This window comes from Doryrhamphus excisus, chromosome 4, assembly GCF_030265055.1.
Source record: "Doryrhamphus excisus isolate RoL2022-K1 chromosome 4, RoL_Dexc_1.0, whole genome shotgun sequence".
In the NCBI taxonomy this organism is placed as follows: domain Eukaryota; kingdom Metazoa; phylum Chordata; class Actinopteri; order Syngnathiformes; family Syngnathidae; genus Doryrhamphus; species Doryrhamphus excisus.
Genome location: NC_080469.1, coordinates 8,258,359 through 8,275,646, shown reverse-complemented (window position 1 = coordinate 8,275,646; position 17,288 = coordinate 8,258,359). Strand labels below are relative to the sequence as shown.

The following is a 17,288-nucleotide window of genomic DNA, read 5'->3' as shown; positions in this document are numbered from 1 at the left end:
CAAGTCAGAAAATGTCCAATATTTACAAAATGTTTTTACTTATTCTGAAACTAGATTAAAAAATAGACAATCCATCTTGTGTGTCACACCAAGAGGTGTAATCAGCGTTAGTTTCCCGCTTCCTCCCCCATTTGCCTCCCAGGTGACGCCTCTCACGCAACCTGTCTCTGCTGCTGTTTGCCAACGTTGATGCTCTCTGGGCATCACATTAACAACACGCTTTGCAATCCTACACAGCAGGCACCTACTTCAGCGGCAAGCACAAACACACCCAACTAACACAGACAGAGGCCTGTAGGGAGCTCCGGTTTGTAGTTGTACTTGAGTGTTTGTGTATCCAAGACAGCAGCGGTGCAGGCTGATCATGAACCCTGCTAGGAGGCATCGATGTCTCCACCTCAGAGCTACTGCATGGGGGTTACTGAGTGGCATTACGCATCCATGCAGATGGCAAATAGTTCAGGCAGCCAGCAGGAAGCAACTATGGTGTACAATGATGGTTGGAATATGCTATTTAGATACTGGATTGGCAACTGCGTTTTGTACATCTCCACAAGCTATTGGCATCTAATACAAGAATTGCATTCAAAATCCCCTCTTTGCAAAGATGATGCTGCTCTTTGATGTTCATTGAATAATATATTTAATGTTGTGGTTTGCATTGAATGGTTGTTTGTTTATATGTGCCCTGTGATTGGCTGGCGACCAGTCCAGGGTGTACCCTGCCTCTCACCCGAAGACAGCTGGGATAGGCTCCAGCGTGCCCGCGACCCTCGGGAGGATAAGCGGTAATGGATGGATGGAGCTATTGGTTTGTAAAACCGATTCATAAGAAGCTGCTAAGTTGAGTAGGAATCTCAGAAAAGATGGAGGATGAAATGAGATGAGTTGTGAGCGTGTGTACACAGAATTAATCATCTTAGTCTTAATCCATTAAGAAGCTGCAGAAACTGCAAGGACCGCTTATGTCGCTACTTTTTTAATATTTTACAGGTTTCTGCGTGCTGTCATCTGACAATTTCCCTGACAGGTCTGTCACTTTAAATATACTGCAGACATTTCCAATTGGCTCAGGATACTCAAGGTACAAATAATGTTTACATGTACAGATAAGTGCTGAATATTTCACAGCGAAATGTCAGCACACGTAGGATGTTGCTGAGTGACAAATGGAGAGACCAGCAACAAAGTGCCACCTTTAACATCATATTTATTGTTATTTAGTTACTCAATAAAACATATACAGATATATACAATATGCAGGAAAACAGACGACTGCACTTTACTTATTATTTTTTTAAAAAAGTAAACAAAAAAAAACAAAAATCAATTCATAAATTGCTGTCACAGTCCATCTATTGTTTCAGAAATTCAAATTCAACGGAAGCATTATTTAAAGATTACAAGATTGCCCAACACACAGCATTTTTTTTTCTTATTATACATGTGCAATACCAATAGCCATTTTTTCAATTCCCTTATTAAAACTATGCAAAGACCTCAGTTTCAGTTCCCATTGGCTGAATTGTTAACAAGGTTGAGCTCATGAATAAAATAATAAAATGTAGAAGGAAAGGGAAGGGAAGGGGGGGAGAAGAGAAAGAGAAGAGGAAGTATATCTAAAATGAACAGCAGCAAACGTGAACAGGTACAAGATTGGATATGAAAGCAAATAGGTGTATTTGCACAAAAAAAACTGTTAGCATACATTCATGCATATTCATATTCTTCTGCATTTATTCCACTTCAAACGAAGAAGTCGGCTCATATGAGGGTAAAAAAAATGAACTTATGATAAATTCAGATGAAAGTTGGGCAAGAAACAGCTGCTTACACTGGAAGGTTCATATATATTTACATTAGAGCTCTATGTATAAGTGAGGTGAGCAGAAAGGCCATATTTATCAACAAAAAAAAAGTAATCAGCCTGCCAAGTACATCACATGTTTCAACACTGCTACACAATTACAGCCAGTGGCAACTGAATATATCTGCTTTTGCTATCTCATCATTTACTTACTTCAAAACAAAAAAAGGCAAAGAAAAACATAGTATATGTCGACTTGAGGTTTTCCAGATTGGTTGAGTAGAGCCCATGCTGTATTGTCCAGCAGTGTGTGAGCGAGTGACTGCATGTGACAAAAACATGGTATTTTGATGTGTGTGTGTGTGCGTGTGTGCGCGTGTGTTTGCATGTATGTGTGAGAGTCTTTCTCTCCCTGAACAGGTAAGAGGTGCTTGCAGTTTCCACACTGACATCTTATCATCATAAGCATCATTCTTTACTATTTGTCTCTGAACTGTCCTTGGTTCATCCTCTTCCTCTGTGGTGGCTCAGCTGTTTATTCAAGTCAGTGCTGCCACAAATGTCCCAAATCGGTTGGAAATATCAGAGTGGAGAGAGCGCCAAGAAGAGACAGGCCCTCCTCGGCCCTTACTGTCCCCAAGCTCATCCGTGCAGTGGACGGACAGGCACTGAAGGTGGTTCCCGCCGCCACCGCCAGCCCCCGGGGTCCCAGCTCCTGCCTTACTCTGAGACAGCTCGGATTCTGCAGGCAAGCAAAGAAAGGAAAAGGTTAATTACAACTGTGTGAAATGAGCAACATTCAGCAACTGGCGGATGAAGCATTTAAATACACTTTTAATTAAAGCGGTGTCATTTACACATCCCACACTAAATCTGCACTGTGAAATTAATTCAGCACTGCTCATCATGCCTCTTCACACACATCTTCTCCAGCCTTACACACCAACACCCACACTTTCATTTGTCCCTGTGTGCAAATCTGTACTGACCCCTGATCAGCGGGTCAAAGGACACAGAAAAGCGACCTCTAACCTTGTTGACCCAATTTATTGGTGTAATGACTGTGCCAGGGTATTGACCCCATGTCACCATGATGCGGAGGATCATATTAAATGGCTGCATCAAGCTTACTGAAAAAATCCATACCCAGGTAGATTGTACATCATATTAAAAAATATGCTGTGCCAGAGAGTTAATGCTGACGCCCGAGGTGCACGCTGCACATATGGAGAAAAATCACTCCATGTCATGTAATGAAAAAGGGGAAGATAGACGAGGACAGGAAGTACTTTCTAAACTATATATCATCTGCCAATATGCTGTGGACCAAGGAGGGAGGACCGATACATAGCAACTTGGACAGAAGTAATGGAGGGACTACGTGCTTTGGATTTTCCCTTTTGTAGCCAAGAGCACAGAGGAAGTGTTTGAGAAGACATCCAGTCTGATTACTCTCCCATCTCCTTCTCCTTACACACACACACACACACACACACACACACACACACACACACACACACTATGAAACCTCTGCTTTTGCACTTTGTGAATGGTTGAAACAGATCAGCGTTGTGCGCAAAGACAACGCTCCCAGGCGCAGAGACAAGTTGGTCTGCAAGTGTGAAGGCTGCAGGAACGCGACTCTGACAAGCTGAGTTACATGTGTCACACCAGCTGAGACAGACGACACAGTCAGGGCCGCACACACTGCAGATCACAACACTGCTGCTCAACTGCGAGAAAGATGCACGCCAAACTCTATTTCACCCACCGTCGTACTGTATTTCATTTAGTTTAGCAACAGTTTCAGTTCAGCTCACCATGGGACAGTTTGGAATAATACTGGAAATCATGATCTCGTTATCGCCCCTCTTTCCCAGCGCCCGCCCGTTTCAATAGTTTCCTGTATTTTAACTTTAAACGGAAATAAAAACCCTCTCCAGTTCTCGGAGAAACATCAGCATAATGTGTCAACAAATCTGGTAGAATTTTAGAATGCAGTGTGATCTGGCTTGCATTCCACCATGGGGTGTTTAAGTTAAATGACAATAATGTAATAATAATCCAGTATTTCTTTTATCTTACCATGGAATTATTTAAATTATAAAAAGCCAAGCTTTGCTAGAGAAAAGAAGCATTTTGATTGTTTTCTACCTAGACTGCAGAGTTTAGGTATCAAACAACTGCGGTTGGTGTCAACAAGAGATTGAAAAGATCCGTTATGTTGATATCCTATCTTATGATATGTGATATCCTAGTTTTGGCAATGAAAATGCAAACAAAAAAAAACGTTCTCAAACATACTGTGCTGCATGTTGGGAAAGGGGGCTTTTGTTTACCGTTGTCATCCCCCACCTCCTCACACCACACTCCCAAATCCTAGCCTGGCCATGCAGCAAGGACAACCAAGAGAGGCAGACATGCAGGCTTGCCCCCCAGCCTGTCTGGACTGTGACCACTGGAATGGAAAAGTGGAGGATTTGGTAAAAGGTCAGGCAGCCAAGCCTCCCGTTGTTTCGTTTGACTCTGCAAGGATTTTGGAAAATTCTCTCTCCCAAGGAGGTGAGATGTAAGAGGACGGACTCTGTGAGGAAGAAATGAGGATTTAGAGCGGCATCAGAGGTGCCACTGATGAGATCTAACATTTGCCAGAGGGTGCGGTTATACACCTCAGCATGGTGAATCTCCGACCACCCCCCCTCCTCCTGCCCGTATCGCCTCCCTCCACCCACTCGAACTCCCTCGTCTCAGCGCCCTCCAGCAGCCGCCGGCAGCTCATGCTAGCTGGGCACAGCGGGGTCCACACCGGCCTGAATAGGCAGCCAAGCGTTCCCCTGGCTCACTGCTGACACACAGCAAACTGACAACACGCTCGGTTAAGACACACAACACGCCAACTGCTGCCGCTGCCGCCATACCCACACCAGCCCTCAGCTGCTGCTCCACATACACACACACATACACTACATGCATATATTTAGATGTGGACGCACACACACGTACAATCACAGAGAGAGACATCACTCAGATTGGATGGAAATTACTTATCTCATCTTAAACTTTTTTTTTTTATTATTACCAATTTCCCTACTATAAATGAAAACATTTAACACATACAACACACGATTGTGAGGTTGGTAAAAGGCAAGGTGTGTGATTTTACATGAAAAAAATCAAGACAGCCCACTTAAATTGATAGCATTATCCATGCCAGTGTTCACAAGGCAAAACGATGGTGTGAAATTACATCACACGAGTCCAAATCCCAAATCACCATGACATTTTACATACAGGAAAACCTACCCCCCCCCCCCCCCCCCCCACCCAGTAAGATCTATCTTGTTATGGCTGTTCACTGACTAACACAGATTTCATATCCACAATCATATTTCAATAATAGCCTATTCATCTGAGGGGAACAAACGCTCAGCATCAATAAGTGAGGGGGAGAACATGTAATAATAAAAAGAGAGCAGTAAAAGTGTGAGCGGCAGTGTCGAGACGCAAACACACCTAAATGTCTTTAAACACATCACAGGCAGACACGATTACCGCAGCAAATAGCAAATTTTAAGTAATTCACTTGTATCACTTTCACCTCAAGTGTGACAGTTTGTTATTTAGTAGCGGATGATCATGCTGTTACACACACACACACACACACACACACACACACACTCTAAAGGGAAGTGTGTGCTCGATATGAGTGTGTCTGGGATTTCGACGGCCCGATGCGGCTTCCCATGTCAACAACAATAAGCAAGCAATGTGAAGGAGGAGACAGACATTGTCAACCATTATTTTTTGCTGTCATTGCTTAAATTTTAAAATAACAACAGCAGGCTTTGAAGTTCATCTCTTTTATGACTTTCAGTTTTTTTTTTAAAGTGAATTGTAGCTTTTAAACGACAAAGCGATGGCAGGAGAAGGAGACAAAGTGTGCGCAAGAGAGTTTAAATTTTACAAGGCTTCTTTTTTTGGCACACGTTCCTCACGGCCGTCACGTTGATTTCCCATGCTCCACAATCTCAAGCGGCATGGCTCTGCCCTTTCTATCCCAAGCTCTACTTCCATGACGACACTTCACCTTTGACCCCCCCACCCCACCCCGCTCCCTGGCTGGGGCACGACCCTATCCCCTCTGAACGCCACGCGGTCCAATCAGACTGCTCCACTCACTGACAAAAACACCCAAAGGCCTCGGCTCCTATGACACTGTGTGACATCAGGTCAGATTCCTTTAGCATAACAACTAGCACCGTGGATAGCCTGGTGTGAGAATTCTGTCTTTGTCAGCACAAAGAACCCTTCAACATCCACGAAAACACGTCAGATTTCAACCAGGAGGGTTGTGCATCTCACAACTATGGTAAAATGAGTTAAATCAACAGCAAACAGCATAGGACAGCGTGATGACATATGCTACTAAAGGTACACCCTGAGCCTTAAGGTTAGCAAGGGCGGGCGTGTGAGGCTGCTTTGCAACCCCCCCAAATTCTGCCCGAATCCCAAACTGTGACCTTTGCCTCAGAAGAGGGAGGATCTCTGCAAAGACGAGGAGGGAACCGGGGTGGGGGGGTACATTTTTCCAACAAGGGCACAGGGGTTATTTTGGTTTGAATTTCCTTTCTGTTCTCTGGCTTGCAACTTAAGGGGAAAAAAAAAAGAGAGAGACGCTTGCCCAGACAGGCAATGCCCTCAGCATTTGCTACCTTCCCTCACACACACACACACACACACACACCTCTGCAGCCACAAGAAGCACCGTTTCGGAAAGCAGACATAAAGCAGAACATGGGAAGTGATTTAGTGGCTCCTTCATAACTCACAAGCATGTCTATGGCCTGTCCAGTGTGTCATCCAAGCCTGTGACATATTGATCTACCTCTCTGTCTCTATTTGGGCTCAGCACTTTTCAGCAAACTATGTTTTCACTCTGTATCTGTAATAAAAAAACACTATTTTGTTTTAAGACAGGATCAATTTTAAAGAGCAAAAACGATAAGTAATGTGATCTATATTTATAGACAAAAGCTATGTGTCATTATTATTATTTGCCTTTTGCCCAATTTTCCACATTCCTGCTTTTTTTGGGGGGGGGGGGGGGGGTTAAGAGCGTGACATGACTATTTAGCTTGTTAGCTTCCTCTGTAGCGAGCAAACAATGGTACTTCAGAGTAAAAGGGAAGCATTACTGCATTTGGAATAATGTATGCGTTACAACAGCAACTTTTATTGTAAATGTTGATCTGAAATCAGAAAAGGTGTTTTCAAAAGTGGGCTGTCCACCCTCTGAATGAGTTGTATATACACGGGAAAATAATGTACTACAGGTACACCACTAATCTCGCCACTGTTTGAGAATTCTGCGAGGTCGAAATGCGTGCTTTGTATTACAAACATGTGTACATGATGGCAGGTCATTCAATGCAAAAAGTGTGTTTTATTGTTGCTATGTTTTTGTATTGTTACAAATGGAAAACTAGTACTTTACTTTCCCTCAAGGGACACTTTTTATCTGCCGCTATCACTCATACAATCAGCTTCCACTTCCACTTTTGTCTCCAAGGAGACAAAGCTCAGGTGTCATAAGTCACTTGTCAATTCCCCAATACAAATTAAAGACGCCGCCAAGGAGCTGTATGGCAAATGACATAACCACTGCTGGCGACGTGTCAACATAGACACCTCGAGAGAGCTGAAAACACATACACACCTTTTTACAAGCAGAGACACCCAACACCTTGCAGTGCTTTGTACTACTGGTTCTTTTTTTTTCGATTTTTTTTGAAAACCGCGACAGCTGTTCTGGCAGACAGTCAACAAAACAAAACACATTTGGAGGAGTGTCACATCCATCCACAATCACTGATTTTTTACTTTTCAATTTGTGCATCTCCCTGATAAATACATTTTCCCACTCGCTGATCCGTACAAGGAGACCATTTAGCACAAGATGAAACCGGTTTTATTTCATCCTAACACCTTACCTCAGGGTAAACAACATGCTGGATGAGCTTCCTTCTTTTTTAAATCCAACATGCAATTTGCTCTCTTTGACTGTCACCGGGGCTCAGTGTCACAGTGACATGCAAAGAAGCATACACAGTACAGTGGATCTCGTACATGGCCATACATGTACAATGTACAGCATGTATTTATATATATATATATATATATATATTTTGTCAATCATTGAGATTTAACACTTTGTTGGCAGTCCTTGAACACACCATGGTTGTGTATTGTGCTACACCGTGACTCTGAGTCCATCTGTTCATGGATCATCTCACATTATCATTCATTAGCGTTGAGTACCTATACATTTTATATGTTAAATCTATTTAATAAATGTGTGAGGCATATATAGAGCTTAAGCCTGGATTGTGTCACAAGTACACAATGACAATTGAAGAGAGAAGGGGAGAATTTGTTAGCTCAATCTACTCGAAAAATTACAGAAAATGTAATGTAAGCAATTTTATTCCAAATGTTAATCCAAAATCTGAAGACAATGTAAAAGGAGGGTTTGGAGGGTGTCAAAAATAGACATTTTTATGGGCGTCTCAATTACAAGCAGTTTTTGCCATTCAGTCATTGTCCCGAAATGCAACCCCCAACAAAAAGCGTGCCTCTACTATATTACATTAAATAAAACACTAATGCACACAACACTCTAAATCCAATGTGTTTTACCCCCCAAACCTGCCCTATAACCAAGTCAAGTAAATACCTGTACTTGTTTTTAAACACATTCAAACTCACGTGATGAGTTCCACCAAGACATTCACCTATACAAGGAGAAGGGTGGGAAGTGTTGGGAGGGGAGGTTGTGAGTTTGACACCGAGACTAAATAAATCAAACTTTATGTCTGCAGCTGACACATCTACACTATCAAGTTGCAGTGTCTACAAACCCATACTCACGTGCATGCACACACCACACACACACACGCACACACACAAGTAGAAAACTAGAAACAAAACACAATGAATCAAATAAAATATTATGAATCTCACAATTTCAAGTTGTGTTAAAATTCCCAACACAACAATTTTGTTCACAACAGGCAGACGGTTGCTTGCATGCCATCGTAATACCGAAATTCCCTGCAGACACACACTAACATCTTTTTAGGCCTAATGAACCCGTCAATACCCAGGTTAAATAGCAGGAGTTGCCCGCAGATGAATTATGTCTTTTGGAAACAATACTTGCAAAGCTAATTGCCATGATTATCATAATGATTATCACTACTACAGGTGAGAGAAGTGTGCGCGAGGCTTTATGAAAGTGTGTTGTTGAAAAAGTCAATATGAAACACCATGTAATGACAGGTAAAGCACATAACACTGCCCCAAGCTGTTTTTTTCCCCACATGCAAGCAAGTGCCAATCACTTGATTCGTGATTTTTTTGTTTTGAAACAAGAAATAAAAATGACTGGCCCAGTTTGCAGGGTTGTTGTCGTACTGAAATGTCAAAAGCAGGTAGTCTCAGTGGATCATCCTCAATGCTGAAATATCAATAGAACTTTTTTCGTGTGCGGATTAAAGCGCTTTCTAGTAGGTATTGTAACACGCAAGCTCCCTCTTTTCAAACCTGTCAAAGTCAGAGCGACAGAGATTTGATCATAATCACAGCTCTTTAAAAGACTTATTACTTGGAGGGAAGAGAGAAACAGTTCTATAAGGTCAGCTGTGAAGAATTTTAAATGTGTTAGAATGGGGAAAAAAGTGCATGTGGTGAAAAAACTAAAATAACTCATTCACTTCCTATGTCCCACTTCTGGTGGCTTGTTATCAAGACTGTGCATGAGCTACCAAAAATATAGAAAACAGGGGAAGGAGGAAATATTATTAACTGACATCATGCGAGCAAGGCAACCTTACAATTAACTGAAGCTTATGGTGGTAAGATCAAGTGCAAGTCCAAAATTAAATATACAAGCTGTCAAGAGTGGATGATGATTTCAACACACTTCCTTCTTAACATAAGGATCAGCGGAAAAAAAGTTGACTTTTACCAGGGACGGAACATTTGTTAGGTACAATCATCCAGCGGTAAATATTTGATGGCGAATCAGACGTGTTGCTCCTCTGTACTGCTTATTACCCGAAACTTTGGGGGACAAAAAGAGCACTATGTATGAGCACTGTGCAAGCTCACCAGACAAACATTAACTGGTACCCCGGAAAGGTACATTTAATTCATAATATATAGATGCAGAACATTTGTTTCTAAATCAACATTTTGTAAAAAAAATTAATAAAAATCCAGAAATGATAATTGCAGAACAATGAATTATACAATGCATTTGAGCTCCCCTTAAAACAAACCAAAACAAATCAATCCCTAGAAAATAACATAATGAAAGTAATAATTTTTAAAGATAGTTCCTTGACTATCACATGCATGTTAAGTAAGTGTTTTGTTTTTTTTTTTAAACCACTTCTCAGACTTTTTATATACTGCATGAGTGACTTCAAACTGGACTGACTGGTTGAGGTGGTTAGTTTTTTTGTAGTGAGAAAAGCCAATGGCTTTTATGGAACTGTGCTGTGGGCAATGACTTATCTTAAATTATGATGTTATTTTGCTCTCTCCTGTGTAACCCAAGCATCAGATTCAATCTCCAAATCCCCCATCTCCTCCCAAATACACCTTCACCATTTTTTTCATCTTTGCTGTCTGAAGCACTCAAATGAAAAACTGTCAGGAGCCGTGATTTGTGCTAACTAGCTATCGATCGCTCCAGAGCTGCGTGCCTCGTGTCCATGCAGGGAGGGCGGCAAGAGGAGAAAAGGCAAGGAAAAAAGGCTATTCTTCTTCTACTGATTTGTATGTGCATGCAACAGGGTGAGGATGCTCGACTGACAAACAGTGTTGTGTCTTTCTGGGTCAAAGTACATCTAATAACACATACTACATATATACATATATATATACACACTATATCTACCTTGCATCACATCTATACACTCTCCTGCAGCAATGTTGTTTTCACTGATGTTTGCATAAATTAGCAGGGATTGTTCACCTCTTAAGACCACATCAATAAATCAGGGGAATTAAAAGGCTACAGTCTCTATTCATTAAATGGAGTGGTGGACAACTGGTTCCAAGCCAAACAAATAGCAGAAATGGGTATGATAATCCTGGCCAATGTTATTTTCCTATTCGTTTAATGTGATATTAGGCCTCTGGTTACCAGCACCACCCAGGCTCATATAAACTATATATACTGTATATATATATATATATATACTGTATATATATATATATACTGTATATATATTATATATATATATATATATATATACATATGATTATAACTAACTATAAATATATACACACACACACACACACACACAGATCCCGAATCCAGACAGTGCGCTGTGCGCCCCCTCCTCTCGCTACGCCTACACTAAACAGAACAAAGAGGCGCTGGAGACACAGCAGCTAGTGGCTCATACTTATATTCACATCATCATAATTATTATGATTATTATTAAGATTATTATTATATATTTCTTTCCACAGGTGGACAGGGAGTAGCTCTGATGGTGGGTAACAGCCTTTTAGATTCTATTTGACAGTTGTCGGTTTGTTTGTTGGGAAAAAAAAAACACACACACATACAATTTAATCTGATTTTCATACGTTTCAATGTATTATGCAATTACACCATTGATTCTACAAAAACAATTAAAGTGTATATGTTAATATAAACACGTCAAAAAACTTAAAGAAAAACAACTTATTTAATTTTAAGAAGCATAATTATAGACATTACTGAAATATTTTAATATCAGTAAAGCAATAACACATTTAGGGTATTTATCTATTTATTTACTTTGTATATTAAATGTTGCAATTTGACAACTGAATTATGTTGAATTTAGAAGTATTAAATCTTTAAACAATATTAAAACAAAAAATTGCGAACATGTTTAGTTTTTTTGACTAAATTTAACTTACTACTCATAGTATATGACATCATTTTTTCAATAATATTTTTACACTAATACAATACCTTCAGTTGATATTAAGTTATTAAATAACACCAAATCATATTCTACTCATGTTATGTTAAACATTAAAATATTTCTTGTTCATTTTAATCATTTGTATTACTAATTAAATAGATTTTTTAAAACACTGAAAATGAATGCATTTGAATAGAAATGTAATTCTATTGACATGTATTATTTCTGCAAATCTTGTCCATCTAATCTAAAAAGTCAATTCCGTTTCAGCAGCTCTGTATTATCCCATGGTAATAACATAAACAAACACGTAAAAGGCAAAGGGAAACCCTGCTGTGTAGACGCACATCCTCTAAAAGCTATTAATCTTCTCAATGCAGTTGTTCACCCTGAAAACTGAGATAAAGAACCACGGGAAATGTTTACTTTTCTCTAGGTGTTCTTTTCAAGTGCCACTACAATGAGGAAATCTATAAAAAAATACATTACAGCAAGGGAAAAGTCTTTTGTTAGGTAAAATGAATTTTACATTATATTTTTGCACATTGTTTAATATTCTTAATAGCCATAACAGCTTTTTAAAATCTCATTAAGTGAAAGATTTTCTTATAATCTATATTGCTAAAATTTAGAAAGCTATTTTAAAACACATAATATAATGTAAGTCGCCACAGCATCAAACCTATTTAGAATGTTGTGTTGCACTGATTGAATTATTCAATGAAAGACACTTTCATACCATCAGGACAAAAAGTGTGGAACATCACACAAAGGAAAGTTGTAGAAAATAAATGTTGCTTACCTTCTTTATTTTGGCTCTTGTTTTTTTCCCAAGGTCCCACGGCCTTGTCGTCCTCCTGCCCGTCCATCATGGCCTTATCACCGGGCACGAACCAGGTGGCATGCTGCTCTGCCATGAGCGTGTCAAGGTCAATAGTGCCCATTGAGCCCTTCCCGGCGTCGGGGCTGCAGCTTGCCAGCTCGTTGTCGCCGTTCTGGGAGGGAGAGTCACCGTTTTTTTTGCCATTTTTCATGGCGAGGGGCTGGTCCTCAGAGATGCTGAACTGCTGCCTCTGCAGCTGGATCTGGGCCTGTAGAATCTCCAGCGGGTGAATTTCATCTTGACCAGAGGTGCTGGATGGGGTGCGTACCTGCTCCACTCCAGGTGTACCTGGGTGGCTCACACCACTGCTGCCTGTTCCCCCACCAGCACTCAGTCCATAGCTGTCCGGCGTCGAGGTAGTATGATTGTTAATGGCCATCCCTAAGGGTTTCTGTCCATTTATTTGCATTTTGGGTGAGCCACTGATCATAGGGCTGCGGTTAGACTTATTAGCCGAGGCGCCTCCTGTGTCTGAACTGGAGGACACCTCGTCCTCGTTGCCAAAGTGGGCGCTGACATCATCAGGAAAGTCCACTCGTGGCGAGCTGCTGTCAGACTTGGCCACACTTTGAATGCCACTGTCCAGAGAAGACATCAGGTCAGCCTGGTCCCCCAACATTAGTTCACCTCCTTTCCCCCAAGAAGGTGACAGGTGTTTCTCATGGGGCGTTCCCCCACCCCTCTCCCCAACACCAGCTGAAGGGGTCTGCTGGCCTGGACTCACAACAGGGTTGCCATTTTCAGAGGAAAAAAAAATTCCTGGGCTCACATGTCCACTGTCTCTTTTTCTCCTCCCTCTCCCTCTCCCACTCCCTGTTGATGCCTTCCCCTCACTGCACGGGGTAGCGTCCATGTTGTAATTTGGGGAGAGGGCACTGGCTTCCCCCTGCATCGTCTGGTTTTGACTTGCAGGCTTAGAGTTGCTATTCCCAGTGCCAGGCAGCTGGTTGTTCTGAGAAGTGCTGCTCTGAAAATACTCAGGCCCAGCACTGCCAGTACCATTAGATGTGCTGCTATTAATGTCCTGCTCTGTCTGACTCAATTTTCGCTTGCCCTCATTTTGGTTTTTCTTGTTGAACGTTACGTTGAGGTTGGGAGCCCCTAGGCTTGCGATCATGTTCTGGCAGGCCGTAGATAGGGCTGCCAGGCAGCTCTGGCCAAAAACACTGTCTTTAGCACTGGTTTTGCTAAAATTCCCCAGGGACAGAGCACCGAGCTTGCTCACAGACGACCGCTGGCCTGAGGGGAACTCAGACTGAGGAGGGTAGTTCCCTGGTGAGGTGTTCACCCCCTGGGGTACATTGTGAGCTGCCCCTTGACGATTTGCTCCTCCATAGGGAAATGGTGGCTGTGCTCCCATTGGAGGTGCAGGGAAGTCCGCCGGACGTCTTTCTGCTGGTGCATTCGGATGTCCTGTTCCTCCTCCTGCTCCTGGAGACTGCATTTGTGAAAGGTTGCCCATGTTGCCACTGAACTGCGAGTGCATGCCTGGAGAGTGGAGGGCCTGTACGTGCCCATCTTGCATGCCCATACCTGGCCTAAACATCATCCCAGGCCCGTTTTGCTGTAGACCCATGTCGTGAGGCCCTGAGTCATTGCCTGCTCCACCCATACGCCGTGACATCATCTCCCCAGGAGGGTGGGACCCTTGAAACCAGGAGTTCTCCTGGTTCACATGTGGATTTTGTCCATCAACACTGGCCATTCTACCTCCATTCTCCCTGTCAAAGTTTGGCTGAGGCATGCCCCCCACTGAGCCTCCGTGACCCATTGGGCCGGGAGGCACATCACCGTGGTGACCAATCTGCTGCAGACTGGGCTGCCTCATTCTCTGCTGCTGGTTACGAGAGGCCATCTGTTTTATCATCATGGCTGCATTCTGTCTCTGCTGTAAAGACTGCTGCTCAGGCCCTGTGTGCTGCAGTGGACCTGGCGGGAAACCTTCATTCACAGGTGGGGTGAACTCTCCTGGCAGTCCTGGGTAAGAAGAGGGGGAGAGGTGGTTCTCCATGCCACCACACCAGCCTTCACCACTATGTGCATTAGGAAAGTCAAATCGAGGCCTTTTTGCCATGTTCATATAAGGGGCGTCAAAGTGTTGGAGCCTTTGATTTGGGGGCTGCTGGGAGGGAAGAGGAGCTGGCTGTTGCATATTAAACATGGGGTCCCCATAGGGATGCAGACCCCTATTTTCTAGTCTGTGAATGGGATATTCAAACTGATTGTGTTGGCCACTCATCATGACCCCTCCATCCAGAATGTTCGGGTTAGTGGAGCCAGACTCAGCCTGAGGGGGTCGGGGGAGGCCAGGAGGGCATGAGTTTTGTCTGGCTATCAAGCCAGCCTGTTGTTGCTGTTGCATGAGAGGATGTCTGGCATTGGCCCCCGGGTCCATTCCCACAGGCACCTTCCGGCCATTTCCAAAACGCTCAAAAAACATTCCATGTTGTGGCTGCTGGGGTGGTGGTGGTGGTTGGTGTCCTTTGGAGATGCTCTGCATGCCCGGTGTACGCGGCATGCCAGGGTTTCCGGGAAAATTTCCACCTGGAACTGGCCTTCCTGGGCCAAAATGGGGTAGCTGAGACTCAGACTCGGAGGGTGAAAATACAGGTACATCAAAGTGTCCGGAGGGAGGGTCGCTGGGAAAGTTATATTCTAATCCCTCCACAGCACCTTGGTTGGGCATCCGTCTATTTTCCAGACTGTGAGAATCGGAGGAGGAGGAGGAGGATGAAGGCAGGCCGTGGAAAGAGGCTGCCCTGTTAGGTGACTGGTCCAGGGGTAGGCAGGGGGCAGGGACAGCATGGCTGCCACTGGGAGGCCCATGATGTTGGAAGTCAGGCATGTTAGCAGGTCGCTGCTGCTGCTGCTGTGGAAAGCTATCCCCCGCCTGTCCCTCAGTGAGAGGATCAAATCCCTCACCAAAGCCCTGCTGTGGTCCCATGGCATTGTTATTGTAGCCCATTAGCCTGGCACCATGCAGACATGATGACCCTGGCTCTGGGCCTCCAAAATTCCCACTGAAGTGAGGATGATGTTGGTGGGGGTGAGGTTGATGGCTGTGAGGATGTCCTTGATGAGGTTGCTGGTTGTTAAAGAATCCATGCATGGCTCCTTGCTGCTGCTGAAGTCCACCGCTTGCATGCATGTCAGAGTGCCCCCGAGAGTGAAAACCTCCGTACTGTTCTCCATTCATGTTCATATTGAGTCCCAGCATTTGGGGGTCACTCATCGGGCCCATGCCGGGCTCCACAGCTCCTGGGGGACCTCCAGCATGAAAACCGGTACTTTTATAATGGGAGCCCATGTTCAGTCTCAACTGGTTTTTGTTTCTCTCTGGCTGCCCAGGGGTTCTACTATTAATCTGAGAACCAAACATACTACTGCAATTAATCCCACATGATGGCAAACTTGCCAGACATTGGGCAGACTGTTTAGCAGTCTATCCGTAAAAGTAAAGCTAATTTAAAAAATGCACACTACAACTAAAGTAGCTGAAATATCTGCAAAAATAAGCAGGTGCTTTTACTTCTAAAAAAAAAGCAGGAAATGACTGTCTCTCCCCTGTTATTTTACTTGCAAGATCTAGGAAATTAATTTATAACAGTTATTTACCTTGCTGCACGAGTGACAAATAATATCCCAACGTATCTTGTGCGCATCGGTTCAGCGTGAACATGGCAAAGCATTGAAATCACACGTGAAAAATAACTATTTAATCTCATGTGTGATCATTTCTATCCGATGATTTGTTAATGCAGTCAGTTCAATGTCAAAGCACCCACAGCAACTTTACTGCATAACGTCCCATGACGGCATTAACAAAAAGTCCAAGTTGGGCTGTATTATTGAAACTACCTTTACGGCTTCAAGAGGGAAAAAACACACTGTGATGTCCAAAAAAACCGTCCAGCTTGACGTAAAGTCCACCATCAACCGTTCTCCTTTACTGCACGAACTGGTCCCGGTTCCCGTCCTGGTCCCGGGGCTGAGCGGCGTGCACTACCCGCACTCCACAAGCACGGAGCGGCTTGACAGCATCTTTCACCTCGCTGTGTTCAGAAGCGGTGCGTATGATGGATCCTTTTGCTCTCTTAAACGTGCACGACCCGCCGATACGGACTTTACTGCTGAGGTGTGTGTACGCGCTGGAAGTACATTGACTGGAACACACACCCTCGGCTCGGTCGCTTTTGGTTGTGTGCGAGGATCAACGCGTCCGCAGGAGCCAGCAACAAGTTTTGCATTTCCAGCAGCACTTCCATGCATGAGACGGCAGCCAATCAGCACACCAGAATAGCGCATGGGGGCGGGACAAATACTTTTAAGGTGGTCCTCCACACTGGATAGCATGTAAGCCTTTACGTGTAAATTACACTCTTTGCAGTGACTTTCACTATTTGTTTTTGTTAGCGAATATCAAAATCACCATCATTGCCATAATTGTTTGTACATTTCCACCAGGTTCTAAAATATATTTAGAAAAAAACGGCTAGCAGCTGCAGTGGAAGACAGAGTGCTTGTATTATGAATTATGCACAAAACAAAATGACTACTACTTAAATCTATTGATTGATGCAATGTTATTTAACTGTATCGTATATTTACT

General features: G+C 43.2%; 1 protein-coding gene across 1 annotated transcript; it reads right to left on the bottom strand.

The window, feature by feature from the left end:
* Positions 1-981: 981 nt before the first annotated feature.
* mn1b (meningioma 1b) lies at positions 982-16,917 on the bottom strand. The gene is made up of 2 exons (XM_058071400.1): positions 12,599-16,917; positions 982-2,549 (listed from the first exon to the last, which is right to left on the bottom strand). Exons 1-2 carry the CDS (start codon positions 16,056-16,058, stop codon positions 2,347-2,349), a joined length of 3,663 nt encoding a protein of 1,220 aa, XP_057927383.1. The 5' UTR covers positions 16,059-16,917; the 3' UTR covers positions 982-2,346.
* Positions 16,918-17,288: the final 371 nt, after the last annotated feature.

What these genes read in the sequence shown, in the direction of transcription:
- mn1b (XM_058071400.1), bottom strand. Translation starts at nt 16,058, where the DNA reads ATGTTTGGTTCTCAGATTAATAGTAGAACCCCTGGGCAGCCAGAGAGA. An exon ending in CAAGAGCCAAAATAAAGAAG is followed by an intron (nt 2,550 to 12,598) that starts GTAAGCAACATT and finishes GCTTGCCTGCAG; the next exon opens with AATCCGAGCTGTCTCAGAGT.